This window comes from Panthera uncia, unplaced genomic scaffold, assembly GCF_023721935.1.
Source record: "Panthera uncia isolate 11264 unplaced genomic scaffold, Puncia_PCG_1.0 HiC_scaffold_1556, whole genome shotgun sequence".
NCBI classification, from domain to species: Eukaryota; Metazoa; Chordata; class Mammalia; order Carnivora; family Felidae; genus Panthera; species Panthera uncia.
Genome location: NW_026058202.1, coordinates 39,692 through 52,997, shown reverse-complemented (window position 1 = coordinate 52,997; position 13,306 = coordinate 39,692). Strand labels below are relative to the sequence as shown.

Sequence of the window (13,306 nt, the reverse complement as noted above, 5' to 3'; positions counted from 1 at the left end):
GACAAGGCTGGCAGTGCGGTCAACGGCATCGGCCCCGCCGCCCCCCCGCAGCCCACTGGGGACCGTGGGCCCCACCAGGGCGAGAGGGGCTCCTGCGTCAGTACCGCCAACAGCGCCCCCCCGACTGCACCCTTCCGGGAAGGCGGGGGCCCCGGCAGACGGGACAGTGTGCTGCTGCCAGCCCTGCGAGAGACCCACGTCGTCCAAAGTGGGGACCCCAGAGCTGCTCTCAGGGCAGAAGGTCCTGCCTTGGAAGTACAAGTCCACGACTTCCAGATGCCGGTCCCGGATTACCCTCCCCTTCGGGGCTCGGCTGGAGACACAGTTGACGGGGAAGAAAAGGACGGTCTTCCCGAGAGCCACCCTGAGGAGGGACCCCCGGCGGGCCTTCACCCCAGGGCCGGGGGGCATGGCTTGAATATGCCCTTCTCCTTGAAGAGAAGCTGGGATTCCTTAAATGAGGCCGTGGCAACAGAAGCCCTAAGTGTCGGCTTCAAAGAAGAGGACGCTGCTCAGGCCGTGCCCGGGGTCGATTCGAGAACTGGGTGGGAGGATGCGCCCGGCTCCACCGCAGACGGGAGTGGGGATGCGGTGGACGAGGACGCGGCGGTGGCCGAAGCCCTTGCGGCTTTGGAAGCGGCCACCGCAGGAGAAGATGCGGAAGAAGCAGATTAGGGCTCCCGAGCTGGTGTCGCGCCGCGCTTGCCCGGTGCGCGTGCTCCTTGCGCGCAGCTGACGTCCTGCAGCCTTAACGGGTAGCCTCGCCGACTGTGCAACAGCGTCCGTTCTGGCGATTGGCAGTGCCTGCGCCAGGCCGCTTGTTGCGAAGTATCGGAAGCCCCGCTGTGTAGACGGGGTGTCACTCAGGAGGCCGGAATAAAAATCAGAGGGGACGATGCGCCGGTGCCCACAGCACAGGCAGAAATTAAACAGCCTGCTCATCAACCCACAAACCCCCCTCTGAGAACGCTCGGAAATCCCAGTGCTGAATCCCAAGAGTGCATAATCACAGAACGTTCTGTTGGTAAATTCACGGTCTCGCTTCTGAGAGCCAGACGTTGTACCCAACCCGGAAAAGGTAACTACTCCCGCTGAAAGTGCCTCGTGTGTCCCCAGAGCTTGGCTTACCTTCAGGGACGGTCTCCCAGGGAACTAATAACTAACCACTTGTTTGATATCCAGTTAAGCTCAGCAGCTTTCAGGATGGGGCAGAAGCCACTAGTGAACAAATGGTTAGTTGTTAGCTGTGATATGAAGACACCTTGACCTTAACTTTTTTTACATTATTACTTTTTAATCTCCTCTGGGATTGGGGAAGCCGGTCAAAATAATTCTTAAACCTGCTTGTGACCATTTGACTTGTAAATTCATGAGATTGGGAACAGCGAAGAGATCAGATGGAGTGTTCTATGCCACTTTAATGTCTGATTCCGATTAAAACATAACAACATGTGAGTGTGTCTGTCGTAACTCAAAGGCGGTTCTAATGTGCCAGCCTTGAGTGTCAGTAAGCCTTGACGTTTGCTTCCATGTAAAGAGCTGCACTACTAAGTTAACAGGTGAGGAGGAGAGCAAGTCAGTTTGCTGAGAACGGCTTTGGCTGGCTGTCCCTGCCTAGAAACACCTGACAGCGTGACCGCACGCGCCGATCTCCCCCTAAGGAGGAACAACAGCCCCCTCTGCATTTCCGCCTTGTAATTTATAGGAAGGAGAACTGCCGTTCTGACATGGCCCAGTGGAGAATTTAAAGCACGGTCAAGTCCATCTAGAGAAACGGGAACCCAGAAGAGCTTTAGGATGGCATTTCATAACACAGGCTCTGAAATCCGACTGACCTTGGTCTGGTTTCCAGCTGTGCCATGCGACCTTAGACAAGTAATTGATCCCTTCTCCTTTCCCATCTGTTAAGTCAGAGTAATAATGGTGTGTGTTTGTAGAGATTAAACGAGATGATGCAGGTGTTTATCACAGTGCCTGGCACAGAAGACGCACTCAATAAAATGATAAGTCTTATTAGCTAAAAACAAATCCTTTAAAAATGGCTTTATGTCCTCACAACTGAAATGTCTGTAACGTCATCACCGCGTATTGGTAATTATTTAATAGAAAACATGATTTCCCAGCATCTTTAAGGACGGCACCCTGACAAATGCTTAACAGGCATACATTACCCTGGGTTTGTTTGGGGACATACCATCTGTACCTACAAGGTCACACAGAGCCCCTAAAATAGAAACTGTTGTCCTTGTTACATGCGTTGTATGTGTGTTTGTTATTTTACTTCGTACACCCAATGCTTCATGTTTGAGAATGAGTCCTTCAGTTCCCCAAGTGTATCTATTGGGATTAGATTCGGCTGCATGTGATAAATGGCTTATACAATAGAGACGTATTTACCTCTTGTGTAAAAGGAGGCCGGAAGTAGCAGTCCAGGGTGCTAGAGTGTCCCATTCTGTCAGCAACCAGTGCTCCTATCATCTTGGCTTCCTTCTCAAGATCACTGTGTAGTCCAATCATTACATTTGCTTTCCACGCAGAAAAAAGAATAAAGGAAGGGGCGCTGGGGTGGCTCAGTTAAGTGTCCATCTCTCGATCTCAGCTCAGGTCTTGGTCTCAGGGTCGTGAGTTCAAGCCCCGCGTTGGGCTCCACGCTGAGACATTGAGTGTTGAGGTGGTCAGCTTACAGCCTCAGAATAGAGCTCAGAATAGAGCCAGTTTGCTAAAGGTCGAAAGGCCATATTTTACATTTAGTATAACCCCAAAGGGGATTCAACCTTCGGTCCGGTGGAAGGAGGACTGGACAGCTACGGGCATCTCGACTTCCCCTGCTGTCTCTAAAACAGAAGAAGGAAAGAAGGAAATTCAGACAGAAAGAGGGTAAGGTGAGGAGTTAGTGCAGACGGGTCTCTGTACCTTGCACAGAAACCCACTCCTGCACTTGGAACGTGTGCACGATTTTACATCCTGAGACGGCTGCATATTCACCATGATCAGCAGTTCTCCTAAGTTTTAAAGATTGTTTTTTGTGTGAATAACTGCTTCAAAAAGGTTAGCAGATGGCCAAGGTTTTCAAGGTTTTTTGTTTTTTGTTTTTTGGGTTTTTTTACGTTTGTTTGTTTTTAAAGCTATCATGGCTCCTTTTGTCTAACCCCACATCCAGGCTCTACCAAAGGATGTCAGAGGAAGTCAGAATCTAAAGAATGAAAAGAAATTCCAGACTGTAGCTTTAGCCACCAGGTTGTCTAGCAACTGACTAAGCGTCCCACCCCGTGCAGCGTGTCTTCTTTCTGCAGTCGGGTGCACCCCCCTATCAGAAACGTGATGCTTGCCAATAGTGAACTTTTCAAATATTCTGAACGCCCCCAAAGCGCCAATGCGCCCTGAACGTGAGGCACTGGCTGTGGTCAGGAGTGGACATCCTGGTCTTCCATGAACTTAGCAAACTGCATCATGTGGGTATTTACCACGTTAAATCTCGACTGTGATTGTGATACAAGATTATTACTATATTACATGTATGTGTATATATGTGTATATGCACACACACGTTCTTTACTGGCAGAAGTTGAACTGTCATATAAATATGAAAGTAGATATTTTTCCTCTGGTTTCCAAGGCCATTAGTAGCCAGTTGTTATAACTGTCAAACCCGATCTTCAAAGGAACAAAGAGAATTTGAGGTTGCTTAACACACGCCCATTTGTCCACGCTCAGCAACTGCTGGCCAGACGCCATTTCTCCCTTTCTGCTTCACTCTGCCTCTGACCCAAAGGATAAGACTCACTCTTCCTAAGTTTTCCATCAGCATCTGCAAGCAGGAGGCCCTCGGAAGCGTAAAGGAGGCACAAAATCCAAGTATGTGAGCAAAGATCTGACTCCCTTAGTTTTGTCTGTGTGGTCATGGGAACCAAGCCTCCAGTCTTGGACTTACTTAGACTTTCAGATGAAAATGTGGAAATCCTTGCTTTCTGTTTGTTTATTTTTAACTCCAGAGTAAACCTCAGTTATTTTCAAATCCTCTATTTGGGAACTAGTGATAATTAAACAGAGACAAGCTGACATTTGTTTTTCATGGTAAATGCTTTTCCTGTGAATATGTGGGAAAAATATGTCGTACATTTGTATACTAAATTTGTCAGTTTCTCCAACACATGAGATTATAGTAGACATCTGTAAATAGTCTGACCTTCCAAGCACTCTTGGCCACTTGAAGAAACAACACTTGAGGCGCACCGATTACATATGCTGATTCCAGATGATTCTCACCTGCCACATTAAATCAGTTGCCTGGAGTCGACTGCTAGCAATTTTTTTTCAACTAAAGCAACTATAACAAGTGCCTTTAAAAAAAATTTTTTTTTCATGTTTATTCATTATTGAGAGACAGAGAGAGAGAGCACGAGCATGGGAGGGGCAGAGAGAGGGGGAGACAGAGGATCTGAAGCGGGCTCCAGGCTCTGAGCTGTCATCACAGAGCCCAACGTGGGGCTCAGACTCAACAAACCGCGAGATCATGACCTGAGCTGAAGTTGGATGCTTAACTGATTGAGCCGCCCGGGTGCCCCATGAACAAGTGCCTTTTGCCTCGATCTAGGATGGCCTGTGGCGTAAGGTGAGGACTCAACACATTATTGGGGGGGGGGGGCGGGTGAACCCATAAAAACTCCTCACACTATAGTTGAGGAGACCTCACACAGCTGAGACTCTGGATGCTAATTAGGAGATGGTGACAGGTGTCATAAAGGTATAAATGCAGGGCCGTGGAAGAACAAGTCCATATCAGTTTGAGAGAAGAGAACTGGCATTTATTCATGCTTTTCACTCTCAGACTGGCCTGCTCTGTTTGAACAACGGGCCTTTACAGTGGTCTCTGGAAAGGCAGGCAGAGAGTAGAATTTGAACAGCCAGAGAAGGTTCGGTCTCTCGAATGAGGCCGTGTTACTCTGAGGACCTTAATCCCAAATTGAGAACAAAGCCTCAAGAAAACCAATGTTTGGGACGAAGCAATGGGAAACTTGGCTGACCACATTTTTCACTCATTTTGAACCTAATCTTTAAAATCCTGAGGGAGAAAGAAAGGATGTGTATTTGTATAACAAGACTCAGATGTCACTTTTCTCTTGGCTTCTAGCGATGGAGAAAGCCCATGGGGGTCGGCTCTTCGGTTAACCACCTGCAGCCATGCATCATGACCTTCAGGTCTCAGAGGTTATGATCATGTGGCATGTACCAAGCACTCATGCACCCCTGTAATCCTAAAAAAATGGGGGTGGAATCAGCCCACACCTCTTGCTCGCTGTATGACGTTGGGTTTAAATTTCTGGACTTTCCGGAGCCTGTTTCCCCATCTGTAAAATGGGAGTGACTCCTACCTCCCAAGGTGAAAGCAGACACTCTCAAATTTTCAGTGTGCTTGTTTCCAAACAGCCGATTTCTGAGTCTTACCTCCCAGAGATTTGAACTCAGTAGGTCTTGGGTGGGGACCTGGCATATGTATAGGTTGATGCGGGTGACTTTCCAGCCACACATGGAGAAGCACTAAGACTATATACTAGGAATTGCCACATCTTCTTGATCTTGCAGCAATTGCCAGTAAAAAAAGTTTGCGCTCATACCCCTAATAGGAGCACACTTACAATTAAATCTACTGTCAGGACAAAGCAATATTAAGATGGGATAACAATTAAATATAAAAGTTTTTTTTTTTTTGGTTTTGGTTTGGGTTTGTTTTTTTTTTGTTTTTTTTTTAAGAGAGAGTGTGTGTGCAAACAGAGGAGGGGGCAGAGAGAGAGAGAGAGAGAGAGAGAATCCCAAGCAGGTTCCACACTCAGCATGGAACCCAACACGGGGCTCAACTCTAGGGTCATGACCATGATCCCACAACCCTGGGATCATGACCTGAGCCGAAATCAAGAGTCAGACGCTCAACCGTCTGAGTCCCCCAGGTGCCCTAACTATCCAAGTTTTAATATTTTCTTCCCATACCCCTGGGTTATGTAAAATCCACTTTGAAAACCACTGATTTAGAAGCCCAAATGAACTATCTGTAAAAACACTTTGTAAATAGACAAAATTGGAGTAAGATTTTTGACAATATATACAGCATACACATGCATATGATCACACACCTAGAATGCACACTCAGCCATATGAAGCAGATGTGAAAACATACACCATCAATACCACTCATCTGCTACCATTCGTCCTCACCTTTTGAGCCTGATTTTGAGGAAATTCTGTATTTTCTGCTTTTAAGCATTTTGGAGTAGTTAATATAAAACTAGGGTAAAATATGACCTAGAGGCCAGAAAGCGGACAAAGTATTTTACTCATCTACCTTATCAAAACTATATGTTCCCAACCAATATGAGCAAGCCAGCTGGGGGACAGGCCAATTAGAGTATTTGTTTTGTCAGGATCTCACTATTTGGAGAGCAGAACCATAACGTTTTCTCTAGACATCAGTTACCAACTTTAAAAAACATCACAAAAATAATTTCATTTTCAGCTCCTACTCACCCTCTCCCATTCCCCCAAAATAGTCCTAAAGCTGTGGATAATGGCGCATGTAAACCTTGGCACTTATATAAAAAAGGACAATCTCACAGGCCAAAGAGGGTTGTTGGTCTCTTCCCATTAATGAATGTGCTCTCCCTGTCTTAAATTTCAATGCTTAGAAAGGAATCCAAAGTTTTAAATTATCCATTTACAAAGCCACACGATCGTAGGCTCTCAGATCTTCCTGACCTCAGCCATTAGCCGGGAGACAAACCAAGGAGTGTTACAGTATTTAAAATGTTATAGAGAAAAAAATTCATATCAAGGAAAGTTTATCAGCAAAGACACCATTTCAAAATAATTTGCCAAATCATATAATTATTGATACAGAAATCCTATTCAGTGCTGATTTATGGGAGCCATCAAGTTACAGGTATTGGTTTTTTATAGGTGCAAATATGACTTAACTTTTTTTCAAAATGACCATTTATTAAGCATTCAGTCCAATCTAAGATCTGCGTATGCATCATCATGTTTAGGTCCACCGTGACCTCATGAGTTGGAGGTATGATTATCCCCCATTTCACAGATGAGGAAATGGAGGCTCAAAAAGCTGTGTAATTCGTCCATGGTCACACAGAATCTCAACTGAATCCAGATTGAACAAGCTGGTCCTTTTAAGGAATACAAAATACAGCCTCCTTGTGGAGACAGCCATGTTGCCGTCAAACGAACAAACAAAAGACTAAAAATATGAAATTTCTAGGAAAACAAAGCCTTAGGTCTCCATGATCTCAAGGAACACAACAATCACAGCAATGAAATGAATCTGAGATCTGAAAAGTGAGGAAACTTTCAAACAAAATGGTGGAGAGAAAGACAATGCCATTTCGAAAAAGTAAAATTATATGGATTGCCAGTTGCTCAAGAAAGGTTATTTTCTGGTTCTGAGGAAGATTTTAGTAAAGAATTGAAAAATTAGTCAAGGCCTTAATAAATTACAGTCTCTAAGACTGTCTACTGTCAATGATACTTGTTTTTAAATGATCACAGGACCATAAGCTTCTTATCCTACAAAGTATGAGGTGGACCCATGGCCCTGCATGTCTGCCTCATGAGGGGCCAGTACAATGTGTGTTGAGATTCCTGTCCTCAGTTTGTCTCCCCCTGGGCCCTAATGAGACTTACGTTGAGATAAAGTGCTTCCACTTTATCAGCATGAAGTAAGTAATAAATATTAGATGTGATTTTATTACCCACTGCATGTCATCTCACACCGACCACCCTTTCTTTGTAACACCCAACACTTTGATTGCTGTGAACCACTTGTTTTTGCTTTTTTTTTTTTAGGATTTTCTTTTATTTTTGTAAGTAATCTCTACGCGCAATGTGGGGGCTCGAACTTCCAACCCCCGAGATCAAGATTTGTATGCTCTACTGCCTGAGCCAGCCAGATGTTCCAACCACTTCTAATAATTTTAGACACTTTCTAAACTGAGTAAATCCTTTTCTGCCTACATCATGAATGATCACCTCAAGGCAAAAATGCACCTGAGGGCACTTCACATTTAGTGTATTTTTTATTCTCATGATTATTCTTTATTTTCATCATTTAACTATTGTAGGACACAGTAATAATTTATGCTGGGTTAACGAATTTAAGTCATACTGTGTTTGAAGTGAATATTTATGACATTAAAACTGACCTATTTCTTTTATCTTTCCTTCCCCTAAGTTTTTATAAAATAAAATGCACTTAATGCAACACAGAAACCTGGGGAGGCTTGGTAAGGGTCGGTTTGTTATTTCAGAGGATTTGTTTGGTTTGGGTTTTGTTGGATTTCATCAACATTAAGATATTCATTCATAGTCAGCAAACCCATAAATTTTGTGATTTGGGTGTAATGTTATGGATCCCAAACACATGTTAACCTATCATTTCTCAGCTAGATCCACTTGCAAATAAGAAGAAATCACGTTCTTTTTAAACTCGCCGGGATGACCACAGTACATTCGGGTCTTATCGGAAGAGCGATAAGATTAAATGACAGCCTGAATAAACACAGAAAGAACAAACCCTTGTGTATCTGCGGCCATTCAATATCAGGGCAAAGAGACTGGTATTTAACTCAAGGTATTTAACCTGGTGTCAAGAGAATGTCAGGACCAAGAGATATCATGGCTCCCTCTTCGACCGGGGTCCTCCTACCCCCCTAACCCAACCCCCACCCCAAGTTCATCTTAAAATGTTGAGCAAAGTGAATATGGAAGAAACGTCAAGAACCGACTCTCAAATGGCCTAACTCTTCATCATTCCATCACTTATTTCACTGAAGAGAGTCTGAACTTGGCAATTCTGAGGCAGCTCACTGAGTCAGCACTGGCTGTACCTGGCCCTGGGCTAAGTGCATCATACCCCCGCGTTCACAGAATCCTTGCAACCACCCTAAAAGGCACATGTTATCTTCGCTCTACAGTGAGAAGATTGAGGTCCAAAGAATTTAAGGTCACAGATGGCCAGAGGGATCCGAAGGCCAAACCTGTGCTCTTAAGGGAGGTTATCCTAAAGCAATCAAGGGCAGAGGGTTGCAAGGGCATTTCGGAACAGAAACCCCCACACGATGGCCAGGCCGCCTGGCCACGGATCCAAGGCAGCTCTGGGAAATCTCAGTTTTAGGGCTGGATGCCAGGGCCTCACTAGCCATGTGGCTCTATAACTCCTCCTGTATCTATTTTTCTGTGAATAAGTGCATTAGTCATGGGGTTTTGTTGTTGTTGCGATAGAAACTCAACCCAAACGAGGTAAGACGAAAGAGGAATGTCTTTGGAATGTCCATAAAACCCAGAAGGGCAGCTGATCTTCAGGGACAATGGAGCCCGGCGCTTGAGAGCAAACAGGACGGCCTCTCTTTCCTCTGCATGTGTGAATGTGGCACAACTGGAATGTCTCTTCCTTTCCCCAGACCTGTGTCCACATGGCAGGACACATGGCCTCCACCAGCCCCTGAGCCCACAGCTTTCAACCCCCAGAAAAATAAGCCACCTTCTCCAGCTGCATTTGGCAAACATCCCAGAGGGCCTGCATTTGTCCAGGTCACCGATGAGGGTCCTGTGCCCACCTCAGCCGCGTCCGGCTGCGGTCAGAGGCGTCAGGCACGTGGCTAGCTTCTAACAGGGAGACGAAGGGTTCTGCAAAGGGGGAGGCATCATTCCCAGAGAGGAGAGGTGCTGGGCTGACAGAGTCTCAGCTGTCCCCGCACACGCTGCCTCGTCATCCTCAGATCCTTTTCCTCCCCCTGTGCCCCTGCCTCCTCAGAACCTGGACCCTTCTCTATTCTGTGGCTCTTCTGTGAGGCTTCGAACTCTAACCGTGGTTCAGCTTCCGAGCAAGACACTTCCTGCTCCAGCTCCACTCTTGGACAAAGCTGTGTGCTGGGCCACTTCCTAGGCCACGTTAATCAGCTGTGGTGGGACAGAGGCACCCAGACGCTTTACCCAGTGACCGCGTGTGGTGGCTCACAACGGCAGCGCCCGCAGTCAGGGTGGACACGAGGCCGTGGCAGGCGCTTTGTATACTTCATCTACCTCTTTAATAAGTGACCTGCGAGATAGGTCATTTACCAGATGAGGAAATTGCGGCTCAGAAAGGTAAGGCAGCTTTCCCAATGTCACACAGCAGTGAGTAGCAGAGCCAGCCTTGAAACTCAACAGCAGGGGCGCCTGGGTGGCTCAGTCGGTTAAGCGTCCGACTTCAACTCAGGTCATGATATCGCGGTCCCTGAGTTGGAGCCCCGTGTCGGGCTCTGGGCTGATGGCTCGGAGCCTGGAGCCTGCTTCGGATTCTGTGTCTCCCTCTCTCTCTGCCCCTCCCACGTTCATGCTCTCTCTCTGTCTCAAAAAATAAATAAATAAATAAATAAACGTTAAAAAAAAAAGTAAAAAAAAAAAGAAACTCAACAGCAAAGCCTGGGCTACCTCTCCCCGGCCACACTGCTTCAAGTCACACCACTTCCCCAACGGGACTCAGGGCATGGGGTTTCTTCCAAATTGGAACTCAGTTATTCCTGGCAGCACTCGAGCTCACACATGCAGGGACGTGAGATCCGGGGTTTCTGATGAGAAAGAAAATAAGGACAAGCTGGCAGAGTCAGAAAATGGGTTAGGCCAAACCCAAACTTGAATTTTTATTCCCATAAAATAGCTAATGGCCTTCTTGCATTTTTAAAGGTGGACTTTTGTTTGTTTATTCAGTAAGCAAATGATCATGCACGCCTTCTCTGCACCAGGCCCTGGAAGAGGACAGACCAACACATGGCCTTAGGAACCGGGCTCCCTGCAGTTCTCCCATGTGGCCAGCAGGGGGGGGCGGGTGCCAGCTCAGCGCCAGGCAGAAACCCGGCAGGTCTGGACTTCTGGCCGATTGGAGTAGGGCTCCAATCAGCTGGGCTGCCACAGAATGCCAGAGACAGAGAAGTCCCGGCTGTCCTTTCAGGTCTTTGGAGCTACAATGGGGGTGCCCCGGGAAGACCTAAGAGCAGTCCTGAAGAACGGTTCTGGGAAGGTGAGGAATGAACAAGGGAAGCCCTAGGTAGAAACAACCTGTTCCATAAACTTTCCAGGGGGGTCAGAGGATCCGGGAAGCGGCAGGACCTCAGGTGCAAAACAGCCCCCCTCTGACCACAGCCGACCCCCCCCCCCCAGTGACCAGGACTGAATCGTGGGACCCCACCTCCAAGCCAACATTGTGCTGTCCTCAGTGGAAAGAAGGAAGGTCCCTAACCTTTCTCTTACACCAGAGTAGGGTGGAAGGCGCCTGAGACATCTGGATAGATTCGCAGGAGCGAACAAGGCCGCGGACAGTTGGCAAATCCACCCAGGACCCGGGACTGGGACCGAGCTGAACGAACCGTTCAAGGTGGAACTGCCAGCTTGGTGCTCTGTCTCCACGTCCCACAGACGGGCCACAGGGGCCGCACGTCCGCATGCTCGTCGCTCCCCTGATGCGGAGAAAGACACGAAAGCCGGGTGACTGGGCCGGGCCATTCTGCGCTGCACTGTGCTGGAGAATCAAAGGCTGACCAGCCAAGAACAAAAACCATCATCCCCAGTGACCCCTTTCGACTATAAGATGAGGAATTTGGAGGCGCCAACCGGGGTGGGGTTGGGGGGGGGGGGCTCAGTCGGTTAAGCATCTCTCGGTTTGGGCTTCGGTGGTGGTCTCACGGTTTGTGACATCGAACCCCGCGTTGGGCTCTGCACTGACAGTGTGGGGTCAGCTTGGGATTCTCTCTCTCTCTCTCTCTCTCTCTCTCTCCTCCCCCTCCCCAATTCATGCCTGTTCCCTCTCTCACCCACAAAATAAATAAAAATACACTTAAAAAAAAAAAAAGAAAATTTGGAGGAAATTTCTCACATTCTCCCTAGTGCATACATTCTGGAGTTCTTGGTTTGGGGGAAGTGAAAACGATGAAACCAGTTTTTCCACTTTCTTAACCTAAGCCACTATTGGTCATCTTGTTTTCAAGGCAACAACAAAATCCCATGAAAATTCAAAATCCAAATCCAATGAGGCACCACAGTGAACTCTGCTGCATTATTAATTTTAAAAATTCTAACCAGGACGTAAAGGAAAGACAGAACACAGACGATGACAAGTGACTCTGTGCTAAAACTGAATCACGTGACCACGCTGAGGGGTGGGGGTAAAAGGAGCCGACCTAAGCACCTGTGCACAGGGCTGGAGGCTGTAAGGCTAAACACTAAGTGAGCTGTCCACACACACTGTGCTCTAGATGGCAATTTGTTCCTCCCAGGGCTATATATTCAGACTACCTTATATGTATGCTAGGATTGAACAACTATAGACATTTCATAGTTTATTTATTTTTGAGCGAGGGACAGGGAGAGAGAGAATCCCAAGCAGACTCCATGCTGTCAGCACAGAGCCCAGTGCGGGCTCGAACTCCTGAACCGTGAGATCGCTACCTGAGCCAAAATCAAGAATCAGATGCTTAACCGACTGAGCCACCCAGGCACCCCCTGGGTACAAATATTTTAGACAGTAAGAGCCAGGTTTCCTCCCTGGAGGAGGAGAGCAGGACGTTTGGAATGAGCTCTTAGAGCTAGGCTGCAGTCAGAATGCTGGTCCCAGCTTATGCTTGTTCTAAAGATATATACAGAAAGGAACAGAAGTGGGTGTGGGTGTGGGTGTGAGTGTGGGTGTGGGTGTGGGTGTGTTATACACATAGAAGCCTAGAAGCAGGGATGCCTCTGCTTCAGTGAGCACACCCACTGTCCTGAGCTTTATTTCTACACCCAATTGTACAGTAAGAGGAACCAGGGCTCCTTGATTGCTGGTCAATTCTGGGGCTGAGACAAGGGAAATACAAGGTGACAGGATGAGTCTGGAGCCTCTTGTGGTTCCACCAGTGAGAATGGGCCAAAGGGTAAAAGAAAAAGGAAGGGATCAAGAGAGGGAGGGAGGCAGAAGGGGGGGGGGAGTAGGAAGGGAGGAAGGAAGGAAGGAAGGAAGAAAGGGAGGAAGGAAGGAAGGAAGGGAAGAAGGAAGTAAGGAAAAGAGGGAAGGAGGGAGAGAGGAAGGAAGGGAGAGAGAGAAAGAGGGAGGGATGCAGGGAGGAAGGAAGGGAAGAAGGAAGGAGGGAGGGAGGAAGGGTAGAGGGAAAGGAGGGAAGAAGGGAGAAATAAAGAGCATGGAACCCTATCAAAAGGACACAGGCACCAACCTGAAAGAGCCCCCGATCACAGTAATAACCACTGGATGGTGTAGTGGCTTGAATTGTGTTTCCTA

General features: G+C 47.3%; 1 protein-coding gene across 1 annotated transcript; it reads left to right on the top strand.

Annotated features, from left to right (window-relative positions):
• Nucleotides 1–6: 6 nt before the first annotated feature.
• On the top strand, nucleotides 7–3,887 carry LOC125917173 (uncharacterized protein C4orf19-like; the record flags this gene model as incomplete). The annotated part of the gene is made up of 1 exon (XM_049623437.1): nucleotides 7–3,887. A coding segment is annotated over one exon (669 nt), but the record flags the coding sequence as incomplete, so codon positions are not given.
• Nucleotides 3,888–13,306: the final 9,419 nt, after the last annotated feature.